The following is a 13,396-nucleotide window of genomic DNA, read 5'->3' as shown; positions in this document are numbered from 1 at the left end:
AAGAACAGGCTTAATGATTAATTAGATGGAACATTGTGGGTGTGGTGGTGTATGAATGTTAACACTTTGTAATAATTCTTTAGTATATTACTTGTGTGGTGTAGAAGATAATTATTTAAGAATGTAATTATGTAAGAATGTTAACACTCTGTTATAATTTTTTAGTATATTACTTGTGTGGTGTAGAAGAGAATTATCTATGTAGAGATACTGCTTGCAAACCAATGATGGTAAGATGATGTCATGGGGTAGGACTGGATAAGTCTGACTTCTTCCTACTCCATTCAACCATGTTCTAGGTATAAGCAAATTGATATTGGATTAACATTTGTTGGATATGTATAAAATTATGTGTGTTGACATATCAACTGTCTTTACATGCTTGAAAGAATAAATCAAATCAAATCTGTTTATCTAATTTACAATAACTTATGGTTTTTGAAAGTGACACATGGAACAGACAGAACTGGTGCTGGTGTTTAAAGAAAACTCCTCACATCATTTACAGAATAAAATACAACAGAATAATTGGCTTTATAGTGGAAACAACAAAAACAGTAATTCATATAACTTAAAATGAGAAGTTTTTTTCTCTTCATATAAAAAAAGGCACACATTTTAAGAAATCAAATCTCCGTATCATACAATGATGTATCTTTCACTGCTTCAGTATCACAGCCACAGTGAATTCTTTCTTGCATGTATAAGTATGTGACTGTTTATGAGATTCTAAATTTAGGAATTATTGAGAGCATCCATGAATAGAGGAGAAAGACACAATCAGACACAATTACTTCAAAATAGCTAATGATAAGTGATGCAACCTGGTCAGTGGAAAATATAGCAAAATGTTACAATGATGGCTACTAAGATAACTGTCTGGTAGAGAAACACAAGGCTCCTGTGTGACAGCTTTTGATATGTGAGCATGTGGGGGAGGTAGAGTGAAATGTGGTGTTTGCTTCATGATTTGAACCTCCTAGCCTCCTTGCTGCAATTACACAGACATTTCTGGAGATGCATGGCTTGGCAGGAAGTCCTTAGCTCAGAATGAGCTTCCTGTTTCAGCCTCCATCTGGAATAAAAACACTAGCAGGGAGACAAAGTGTCATGAATGGTTCAGCTCCTCACTCACAGACGTAGGATATCCTCTTCTTTCAACACACAGTCCGGAAGCTATTTGACTTTGTGCCAAAAGCATGATATTCCAGTGGGTCAGGGAGAAGAGGAGGGGTAGGATGGGATTTGGAGTCTCATGAGGTTTATAATTAGTGATTTAGAGAACGATAAACCTAAAATCAGTTTGTCCACACTTTAAGGCAGATACAACTATTAGATTAATTTAAATCACAGTCATCTGGAGAAATACAAATGACTATGTAACACTTGAAAGACAAAATCTCTTTTAATATCTAGTTATGCTGAGAAGACCTGAATATTACACCATCGTATTTGTACATTAGACTGCTTTTGGAAATAAAACTCAAAAACAAAATGGTACCTCTTTAAATAAATTCATTTATTTTTGTAGGCTGCTATCCATAATCAATACAGACAAAAGCAATACTCAACTACCAGAATTTATAAATCATTATAGTCATCTCTTGTGAGCATCACAATAAACAGTATATTGAAATACAGTATGTACAAAGGAAGACAACAACACATTCAAATAGAGTCAATCCAAGATCAATCTGTAAAAGAAGAATCTGCCCATGGACACAGAAATGGGAAACGCTTTGAGACATGTCAAGAACAAAGTTTTCTGTGACAAAAACAAACAACAAAAAAACACTTGGCAGAAAGAGAAATGTACAAGGAGCAAAACACTGTCTGCTCTTCACAAAAAGAAGAAAATGTTACATTTGGTTCCACAGTTGTAAACTAGATTCTATTCATCTCACCAATTGCATATGCCATTAGGTAAAGTGTGTCAACAAGGCAATATAATAAACTATAATAAAATAGACAGAGTATTTTTTTCATGTAGTCACACAGACTGTGAGAGATAAAACTATACAATACACTGTACAACCTCAAAGCAAAAACCCCATCCCCTTTTTAAAAATCTGCAGCCAAAATCTTTACACAGGAATATCATTGCAACATAGGTAAAATCTAAGTATTCTATGTATTTTTAATAGAATCTTTTAGTTAAACTCTTTCTATGTACATAATATACAATTCAAGACTCTGAAGATAAATAGATACCACAACAGCATGGTAAAACTCCAATATTGTTCAACTCTGTTAAAATCATTCCCACATTTTGTTTGTGTGGTGTTCTCTCCAGCTCAGCGATACATTCACACATAGTTTTACAATCTACTGTACACTTAAGGGGTTGTGAGCCCGTTGGAGTCGATACAGTGGACTACACAAAGACCACAGAGTCAAGACGTCCATAGAGGACTTTCCAGATAATCTTACCAAACCACCTGGCAGCCATGTTGAAGGCTCAAAGCTCTTGGGAAGCAGTGGGATTTACCATTTTAGTTCCATTTGTGACAGGAGATGATTAAAAAGTTACGTTAGATCCTGCCCTTGGAAAAAAATAGCACATTCTACTTCTCACAATTGAAAAGTTGAAATAATCAGCAATAAAACACATTCTTGCTACAGATTTGGTACAATCAGTAGCTAATGTTAGCTAACATGAGCAAACATTACTGCATTTATTGGCTTACTTTTTAAATGTTCCTCCACTTATACCACTGTTATATTACATGTCAGCATTTATCACTATCCTGAAATTAATACTTGTGGCCACAGTGATGGTTGTTAAGCAAACATTATATAGTCTTGCACTAAACAATTATAGACAACTGCTTGGTTCATTATAATGGTGGCTAATCTTAGCAAACATTAGATTCATAATGTTACTGCTGTACACAGACTGACTTGAAGACTCTTTTTTACTTACTTGGACTATGTTTTAGCAATATCCAGTAACTGGTATAGTGTCACATAGTTTTGCTTTAACCTGTAGGCTAATATTACATAATTCTCTTCAACCAGCTCAATTTTTGTTATGCTGCTACATGATTTTCCAGACAGTTGATTCTCCATTGAACCTCCATGATGGTGCCAGAAGTGGCTGTTGGCCTCTCTTATTCAACTTTTTCCATATTGCCGATTTCTCCTGTGTCCAGTGCTTGTCCAGCACTGCTGACACCCCTTTTCCCTTTCACTTCAGCCCTCACTCATTGACAGAAAACCATCTGGACTGTGCCTCAACCTTGACAATTTTCATTGGCTCACCCCTCCATTATCACCTCAGCTAGACAGTTGTACCATCAAATGATATCACAGCAGGGTGGCCTGTGTCCAATTAAACAGCAGGCTGTAGGTTTGAAGGTAGGAGTGTGTGAGGTGTTCAGGCTCAAGTGACTGAGGAACTGTGAGAGGTACAGTGCATTGAGATACCTAGTCTTGTGGGGTCTGAGCTGACTTATAAAGGCATGCATAATTCTTAAAGACATTTAGAAATATACTTCTTTAAATCTAGCGCTTTGATTGGACAAAAAATAAACTAGGTTAGAATAAATAAGAAATTAGTAATTAAGAAAATACTTTAATATCAATGCGATAAATCAGATCTCAAGCAGCCCCACTGTACTGCACATATTTGAAATAATATATTTAAATGGTAAACTAGGCTTTTCCGCAAGAGAATAACAAGATAGAGATGTAGGTCCACACGGACGTACTGTAATATAATATTTACCTCTCATTTCATAGAAAACATAAGGACAGTATAGACATTAAGGCATTGGGTGGGTCTTATCAGACATTCATTTTCCAAAAATAAATAAGATATCTAATCTAAATATAGTTATATACTCAGTGTACCTTGGTATCTGTGCTCCCTGGGCCATTTCTATAGGAGGTTTCATTGTTCACTGACATACCAGCCGGTTATACTTTGCCTCAGAAACACACACGCAGTCATAAAACTACCCTCAAGTAAATAAACAGTATTTGGGTACCATTAGAGTTTTGCTATTGTCTGAAAATTTTTGCTTCTGTGCTTGAGCCAACTGCGATGGGCTGGCGACCTGTCCAGGGTGTACCCTGCCTTTCGCCCGCAGCTGGCTGGGATTGGCTCCAGCCCCCCGTGACCCCATTTGGGACTAAGCGGTTTAGAAAATGGATGGATGGCTGGATGCTTGAGCCAAAATTTGGGTCAAAGGAGAAATGGCCTCTGAAAGCATAAGGAACATGAGATGTACGAATACACACACACACACGCACACACACACACCCATCTACCCACCCCACAGAACACAAACACACCTGTTTTGCCTTCAGCAAATTCGTGACATGCATAAATAGTGCCCCGCTTTTTCCTAAGTGTGTGTGTGTATGTGTTTGTGTGTTGCTGAGGGTCCAGACAGTCTTGTAGGGCCACAGAGTTCAGTGGGGGGCAAAGTGTTTTTCGAGCAGCAGGTTGGTGAAGACGCCAAGTCAGAGAACAGAAGAGTCACTCAGTCTGAAAGAAATGAGAAGACACTATTCATTAAAATTATTCACATCATATACTGTTAGCTAATGTTTGCTACCTTGAAAACATTTAATCCATGCTTTTGCGGGCAACTTGCTAAGATTCTTCCAATTAGTTAAAGAGAATGAAATTTGCAATAGGTAGTCCATGTTTATCACACAAAAAAGGGAACTCACTCATATACAAACAAATAAATAAAATAATCCACAGTGTACCTTTAATGTTACAGAACATCCAACAATGCTGAACAATTTAAGCATGCCAAATGTGTGTCGATACTTACCTGGCAAATCAAATTAGTGAATAAAAAGCTTTTTTTTTGGTATTGGGATGTTATTTAATCAAAGATAGAAAGAAAGAAAGAAGAAATTTCTTTAATTTAATCAAAGATGCTCATTCAAAAATTATACACAATCATTACATAAAAGTAAAGTTTAGATAAAAATGCAGCTAGTGCATTTCCTATGAGAAAACACAGGCATGCTTTAAGAGCTCCTTTAATCGCACATGATTGTTTCATGTGAGTGACTGAGAGAAGAAAAAAAATTCTAAGTAAAACCCAGTTTTTAGTCCAATTATTTTCCCAAAAACAATACCTGATGCCAAAAAGCAAACCTTTGAGACAGCAGACATGAGAGGTTTGAGAGAACAGAGCCTTACAGTACAGTGTGAACTCACACAGTGGGTGTTATTGTCCCACAGTAACAAGGAAACACTGGGAAAACAGCCTGAATAATAACAACACTGAGTGCTGCACACACAGTCTAAACAGGAGGGATTTAGGAGGTGTCACTGGTTTATGTGAATTTTGTGTTTGAATTTTGGTTTATTACAGCCATGACATGCATGTGTGTGTGACTCTATTTCCAGTGGCAGGAGAACGGTTTGGCCAGAAGCTCTTGAAGGACAGTGGGGGGAGGCTGGTCAGCAACAGTCGTAATTACATAATCTAGGGTGGTTGGTAGAGTGTTTGGGTGTCAGCTAGCAGCAGAGGCAGTGAGCAGGACAGTATCTGGTGCATCACTGGTAGTATTCATAAAGAGAGAAACTGATTATTGCAAGAAATGGGATAGTTATAAAGGCTTATGTGGTATTTTTATTATTCTTAAAAAGCTTCTGTTGGTGGACTACATGTGAGGAGGAGAGGGTAATGCAAACAGAAAGAAGGATTTCTGCTGATTTTCATCATGTCTAACTAGAGTGAATGAATGCCCATACCTTACATTATGTATTCCCCAGCTGCTCTCTGTGGCCGTCTAATCTCGCCTGCAGAGGCTGTAATCTCATCTGGAGCTGTGACTGGCTAAATGTGGGGAACGCTGGCCACGCATTTATCTAGCAGCTAGTGCTTCTGTCTGGAACATCCTGGCCTACTTTAGTCCCCCTCCTCCCTGTGCCATGACACACACGCACACTGCTTGGAAACTCTGACACAAGAGCCTGCGGTGTTGCGTGTGCATGTTTGTTCTCTATATATCAAGTAACATGGCATTTTCTGGATTGCCTCATTTGGCTATTTGCTCTGATTTGTAATGTTTGCAAGATTTCAGCTTCAGTGCAGGTCTGATGAGGATGTAAGGAAACTAATTAATAGTGTCAAGTCTGCAAATGTGTGTTTGAGCTACTGTACAGGGATGCAAAAAGAATGGATTGGACAATCAAGCTGATGGCTAAAATCTGGTGTCACCTTTATGGGTAATTACAGAAATACCGGAACAAAATGTGACATGGAAAATGAAAACAGAGCCCAACCCCCCAGGCTGGGAATCAAAAACCATCCATCCTAATTTAATACAAAACATTTCTCCACTCTTTCTTTTTCAAATTGTAAATTCTGACACAAGACAAAGAAAAGCCAGAACCAGAGCATTCTGGGCATTTCTGCTTGAAAATTAACATATAGGATTAACTGAGTCTTAAACTAGTCAATAATATTTGCCTCCATAAAATGATTAATTGATTCATCTCTAGAATATGCTACATGTATGCTTCTAACCTGGCTGATGATTGACACAGATGCACAATGTAAGGTGATGGTCATGCTCTCTGCAGCCTGTGGAGATGGTGGGTTGTCATCAGTGCATTAGAAACAGACAGGATTGTATTCGGCTTTTTCCATTATAGGAACCTACTGAAAAATGTTGGACAGAGTAACTCTCGTCACGGGTTCTGTGTTTGTCTCCACTACACTCAACCCGCTTTGGAGGTGTGTTTTGGGGGCTAAATTTCAGCACCCCTCAGGAGGTAGTACTAAAAACAAGTACCAGGACCATGCAGGGGGAGGGAGTGCGTGTGTGCAGAGCGGTCACCAGTGATTGGTTAAATGTCTGTGTCTTCACACCTCAAGAATTAGCATTACAAGCACCTTGTATAAACACACAGCTGACTGAGGGAGCAGCCCCTCCCTCTTCTAAACAAAGACCAACAGACACAAAATACAGTGGAAAAACAAAGTAGGATGTCCACGTCAACCCTGGAGGCTTGGTGATGGTTAAGGGAAGTATGGGGTTTACTGCCTGTTTAGTTCCGATAGTGGAAATGCAGCATACGTGTGCTAGCGTGGGCGCAGGCAGGGAAATTAGTCTAATAAGAGTGTTTGGATGTGTGTGAAGATAGGGTGTAGGTGGCAGGTGTTTAATGCACTGCCCCTATTCCACCCCCTTTCGTCTCCTACTACACACGCTCTCACACACTTGCCCTCCAGAGAGTGGCCATCTGCCACTAGCACTCAGGAGGGACTCGGAGCGTCACAGCAGGGTGCCACCAGACTTGGAGCCTCCCTTACTCATTTTTTTTTTACCCTACTGCTTCCCCTAGATGTCTGATGATTATAAAACACTCTTTAGGGAAGGCACTGAATACAAAAAAATAGTCTTACTGTGCTAATCAAGCTTCTTGAATCGTCGGAGCTGGTTGTTGCTGTCAGATAAAGGTATTAGCCAGATGAGGAGGTGGAAACAGAGACGGGTGACATGGGTAATCTGGGGCTGGTACAGACTATCCACCTGTTCTGAGCTGCAGCTAACCAGGACTGCAAGAGGAGAAGGGGCAGCTGGGGTTAAGGCAGAGGTAAACACCACCTCAGAGTCACATGGGCTGGCCCCATGACAAAACAAGAGGTAAACAAATATCTGACCCTTATGCAAGGCATTAAGACATCTAAGCTGACTCTACGTTGTACACTAAAAAAATCTAGCTGTGAAAATCTTTAGACTGCAGGGTTTTGTTGACTTGAAGCAGTACTGTCACTTTTCACACCAAGGGGGCTGTCACATGGATCTGGGGGTGGGGGGCAAATGCTAAATTCCAGGGGCACTTATGGCTGTACTTTGATCCTAACAAACAGCATCTTCCTCCAGAGTGGTGGCATTCAACCAGAAATTACCCTGACCTGAGAGTCAGCAGGTTTTCATTCCAGCCCAGCTACATTTCACTGAGAGCAGAGTCAGTAGAGTCAAGGTGTGGAGGTGTCCAGTTGGAATGGAAACCTTCAGACTTCTGGGCCAAGATGGCACATGGTCAGGGGGCCCAGCATGACGTCAAAGCTGGGGCACACACTTTGACTTCTTTCATTCCACTTCACCAACCACACAGCAGTGGGTCTGAGTGCTCGGTAAACAAGCACTCCCAGAATGCACCTCGGATGAAGGAGGTCTCACCCCTGAGTTTGTTCATAAGTTTAAAAAGCCCAAAACCCTCCCTTCCCCTTTCTACTGGGCATACAAGGCTCTGCTCCATCCCCCTCTCTGCTTGTCTTACTTTTACTAAGTAAACAGCCTAATGAGGCAGAAGGGCAGCAGAGTGCACGTGCCATCCTGCCCCATTATGCACACATTCATTCGCTCTCCCACAAACAGTCAGGCACTGGAAAACAAAACAGGCAACTCTCCCTCTCTCTCTCTCCACACATCTCTGCCAAGCATTCACGGATGCAGGCTATGCCACTGGAAAATAATTCCTGAGTGAAGGAAAAAAAGCACCCGACTCCACTGCATGTGTACGTGCTGGAGTCCACATGTATGTGCTTGACTGTTTTCCCACCCTTTCCCTAGTGAAATACATTGGACAAGTTTTATTAGTGTCATAAAAATATCTATAGTCCATCAAAACATGAGCACAGAACACATGGAACAAACATGCCAGCACATGCAAACAGTCATTCTGCTGTAAGTGACATTTCTGAAAAGATGATGTATTTTTCTATCCTGTGTGTTCAAAATGAAATATAACCTTTCATACACAGGAGAGTTATGGTGAAATAAAAGCCACTTTCTTTTCAAATGGCCCTGAGCCAGGGTCAAAAACAGGCCCCTCTCACAAACAGGCCCCTCTCACAGAAGCTTTTCAAACCCGTTCTGCCAGGAATGTGGACCATGACATCCAGTTACCTGTTGGCTGCATAGCAACTCGCCCACTTTGTTTTCCCTTCACTGCCTACAAGCACACACGCATAAACACATATTCACTTGTGCTGGGACTCACGTCAGCCCCCCGCCACCTCATACACCCACCCCTGAACGTGCTCACAAATACATCAGCTCCCTGTGTCCAATGAACAACGTGGGGACAGAGGGTCCAACTTCATTCCCTGTGCTCCTTGTTTACGCTGTCTGCTATCACATGCCAAGCTTTATTTTGTCACTGGGATATTCTAAGACATTGTATTGATCATGGAAAAAAACACTAGCCAGAAGTTGCCACATTACTGTCAGGAAACCTCAGATATCAGCTCTGAGATATTAACAATTCATAGCAAACCAGCCAACTTGTTTATAATGAATCTTTTGTTAATTGTGTACAAAAAAAAACTTTCATTCATAATAAGCGTTGGTGGCATTTTGAAGTGTGTATTTTTGGTGTCTGTGGCCCACAACAGCAGCAGCCAATGCTCAGTCATGGTGCTTGTTTACTTCAGCGCTCTCAGTCTGCTCACGTGTCACAGGCAGCCTCATGCTGCCTTCACATACCACAGGAAGTGCTGAGACTACAAATACAAATGACCTAAATAACAAAGAAATAACATTTAAAGAATGTCTCTTCTTCCTTTCGACACTCTAGCACCCAACAGTGATCTGCTGTTTGACTATAAAAGTCAACTGTAGCCACAAAAACTCTACAGCTGTTAGAGGATCTGTAAGCACTCTGAAGTACGAGTTTAGCAGAAGCCCCTAAAGGCAGCATCAGCACCACCTACTTATGTACTTAGAAATCCACAGAGACTGTTTGAATTTGAATAGGGAGGAAATGAAAGTTTTCTTGTACCCTTGTTTTGTTGTTGTTGTTTGGTTTTTTTTATCCCTGCTGCCAATTTCACAGTACAGCTCTCTTTTCATACAGGAAAATAAAACTGGTTTAGTAATTTGACTGTTGACATCAACCTCACTCACCTTTGGCAGTGGTTGCAGCCTCCTTGAATGCCAAACACACATATGGCGTGCTGTGTAATCCATTGACACCCCCTTTGCAGCGGCTGGTGGGTTTGAAGCCAGCCAGGTCCTCGCATTTCTCCACATCCCTATTGCTCAGTAGGTTCAAGGCAAGATAGTTCAGTCCATTTGGGTAGGCGGCCAAGCTCTGCCGGTTCACCGGGCTGCCATACTCCTCGTCGGAGCCTTCACTGCTCCGGGATGAGATGTTCTCCACCGAGCTGTGCCTCTTCACCATGTCACCACAAGCAAAGGAAGGGAAAACAGGTGTCACAGTGGCGGTAGAGGAGAAGGTCTCAGAGCTGTGGCGCCGACGTCCTTGCGGATTGGCCCTTATCACCTTAGCGGAGCAGTCCACTGTGGAGGAAGAGGTGGCTCCAAGCAGGAAGACCCCAGTGGCTTCTGGGACTCCCTGGTCCTCCAGAGAGAGCCTTCTGTCCCTGCTGCTCTGGCTGCTGGATCACCATATACAAAATATGAGGCGTTTAATCAACAAGTGTCTTTTACTTTCATCTCCTTTTCAATCACTAAAGCATACATTTATTCATTGAGTATATTTTTTCATTCAGATTAATAATAATAAATAATTAAATCTGCCCCCTCCCAAAACAGATACACATACCTTGCTGTGTTCTGTGGAACAAGCTGTGGAGGCGTGCTGGTCATCCCAAATGTCATCTCAGTGTAGTTGCTTTTCACTTCATCACCAAGACCCTGAGAGCCTTTCTCGCTATCTAGATGATACACTGCATCCTCCTCTGAGCAGGGGCACATGGACAACTCTGGGAGTGTGTCCAGGCACTCAGCGGGAGTGTCAGCATCCTTGGGTGAGTGTGAGCCAAGCTCCAGGTTTATGTAGTCTGTCAGAGAGGACCTCCCTGGGCCTGTGCCACAGGAACCCAGAGATGAAGACTGGCTCTCTGCGGAAACAGTGGAGGGCGGGGACAATCTGGCCATGCTGAAATCAATGTTAATGTACTCCCCAGGGCTCCTGGGCTCTCCAGGCAGGGGGTGCTCATTCATACTGGGTAGGGTCCTCAGGGTATCCAGGGACAGCCTGTTAGGCCTGCCCAGTTTCCCTCTGTACGGTAGGCTCTCTGCCCGGCCGTTCCTGACGGGAGAGGGTACTGAGGGGCTCAGCGGAGAGGTCTGAGCTGTGCTGAGCTGCATCACTGAATAATAGTCTGACTCCCCCTCTTTCTGCCTCAAAGTCTGAGGACTCATCAACACATACTGGCTGTTGTCTTCAATCTTGGAGTCCTGGAGCTTTGCAGGTAGCATGAGGGATTCAGTCTGGTAAACTAGCCTCACTGATGCAGGTTCAGCCATCACACCCAAATAGTAGTCAGGGGGAGTCTGGAGAGGAGGTGGGTTTCCAGGTGACATGTTCATGTATTCACCATGCCTGTCTGGGCTCTCCATAGAGGATTTGGAGCCAGCCCACATTCTCATATAGCCATTGTCTTCCAGAGAGCTGCTGCAGGGGGAATTGGTTTTGTAGCTGCTGCTGACAGCTGCCTGAGGATGCACCCTAGGGTTCACAATCTGTTTTGGTGCTGAAACACACATGGGGCTCATGGGCACATAGTTGTCTACCTTACCAGACTGGGGTGTTACGCCTGCCGTCATTGGCATGTAGCCATCATCACCAAGGTTGCTACTGGAGCTTCTGGATGAACCGATCTCTATGTCTCCATAGTCCTCAGGGTAGCACACTTTTGGTGAAACGGAGTGAAAGTTCTGTCCACGGGCTATCTGCATGAGAGTGTGCTCATCCAGGGAGGCTGAGGACAGTGGCGTGACCACCCTCTGCTGACGTGGTGTGGTGAGGGAGTGTGTTCTCTTCCTGTAAACCTTGTCAAACACCAGACCCTCACCACCGGTGGCAGACTTGCTACCATTTGGCCCCTCCATTATCATGTAGCCATAAGGGTCATTGATGTCACGGGATGGAGGTGTGCTGGATAAGGAATCAGGGGTGTCGCTGCGGGTCAGTGAGAGGAATTTGGGTTCACCAGGGCTGGAGCTGTAATCCTCACACAGCATGAAGCTGGTGTCACTAAGGGAGCCAGAGATGGAGGTGCTACAGCTGAAAGGGCCCCTGGCTTTGTCAGGAGTAGTGACGCTAGCCCCCCCTCTTGGAGACATGCTGATAGGGCTGGATGCAGATGGAGATGAATTGGACACCAGCATGGAGCGGCTGTGATGCAGATTGAAGGAGGACTCTAGTATTCTGCAGGTGCGCCCACTGGGACTTCCGCTCACAGATATAGACATGGATACAGGCCGAGCCATGCTTCCATCTCCCTCACTGGCCGTTCTTATCCGACAGGATGTGAACTTTCTCCCTGGGGATGTGGCAGCCAAGCTGTCTGTTCTGGACCTCCTCACCAGGCCCGTCTGACTGGGCGGGAGGTTGTTGAGGTTGCGTCTTGTGGGCACAGAGATGGGGTTAGTGCTGGCAGATTGGCTTTTGCTCCGCGGCCTGAACTCAGACAGCTCCTTCATGGCCTTCATGGCCTCCAGGATGGTCTCATGGATGTTCTGTGCCACCACTGAGTCCTCTGCCTGCATCCAGAACTCCCCAGGCCCAGTGACCGCTGACCGGCCCACCTCTATGAAGAAGAAGTTGTCTGAGTGGCCGCATCTCCGGATGTTCATGAGCTGCAAACTGACAGCAGCTGTTTCAGAGTTCAGTTTGACAAAGCTGATGGTGCGGCTGGACAAACACAGCCTGTACACTCCAGTGAGGTTCTTGATCTGACCCAAGCCTCTGGCTTTCAAGTTGACCTGCCATACCTCCTTATAGGTAGTGGTTGCAGGAGAAATAAGTCCGTAGCTGACCTCTTCAAAGCCCACTAAAGAGGAGGTGGAAGCGGGGCTGTCGTACACCTTTCCCTCGGCTATTAAATCAGTCAGAACCATGTACCAGCTCTCCTGCTCCTGCTCGTTGTCTGCAGCCACAGCGAAGTATTCGTCCTTGGTATAGAGGGCGATGAGGTGCTTGTGTTTGGCATCAGCCCGTTTGTTTACGCACAGACAGGAGTCCAAAGTTATAACCCGTTTCGCAGTAGACTTGTTTCTCCATTTCTTTTCGCTTTCATAATACTCCAGCCGGGCAGCACAGCGCTCCGTGGGCTCTCGGAGCACGAAAAAGCGCCTGTGTCCGTGTTTCTGCTTCCTCAGATATCCGCACTTCTTCACCCCATTCATCCCGTTAGATAACAGGTGTCCTCCCGTCTCCGGAGGACTTGCCATTTCTCTCCACTTCTCTTTTCAAGTTCCAGATAAGCAAAGTCCCCTTATGGATAACCTGATGCAAAAAGAGAAACAAATCTCTAAAGGTAACCCGTTTTGTCTGATCTATAGCAGCTTGTGATCGCTCTGTTCCCTGTCCGCCACAACTGAAGCAACAGTGCAGTCGGATCAGGTACTGAACTGATCCTGGAGAAAAACAATATGTGAC

General features: G+C 43.6%; 1 protein-coding gene across 2 annotated transcripts; it reads right to left on the bottom strand.

The window, feature by feature from the left end:
* Positions 1-1,509: 1,509 nt before the first annotated feature.
* Positions 1,510-13,396, bottom strand: LOC109955690 (insulin receptor substrate 2-like). Of its 2 annotated transcripts, none has more exons than XM_020592103.1 (3): positions 10,553-13,396; positions 9,892-10,385; positions 1,510-4,492 (listed from the first exon to the last, which is right to left on the bottom strand). In XM_020592103.1, the coding sequence occupies exons 1-3, from the start codon at positions 13,186-13,188 to the stop codon at positions 4,488-4,490; spliced, it is 3,135 nt and encodes a 1,044-aa protein (XP_020447759.1). In that variant the 5' UTR covers positions 13,189-13,396; the 3' UTR covers positions 1,510-4,487. The 2 variants fall into 2 exon arrangements, with proteins under 2 accessions (XP_020447759.1, XP_020447760.1); XM_020592104.1 differs by having other exon boundaries at positions 9,892-10,382.

The sequence above is a fragment of the Monopterus albus genome, unplaced genomic scaffold (assembly GCF_001952655.1).
Source record: "Monopterus albus unplaced genomic scaffold, M_albus_1.0 scaffold16.1, whole genome shotgun sequence".
Lineage (NCBI taxonomy): Eukaryota > Metazoa > Chordata > Actinopteri > Synbranchiformes > Synbranchidae > Monopterus > Monopterus albus.
The sequence above is the reverse complement of the archived record's forward strand: the minus strand, read 5'-3'. Positions and strand labels throughout refer to the sequence as shown.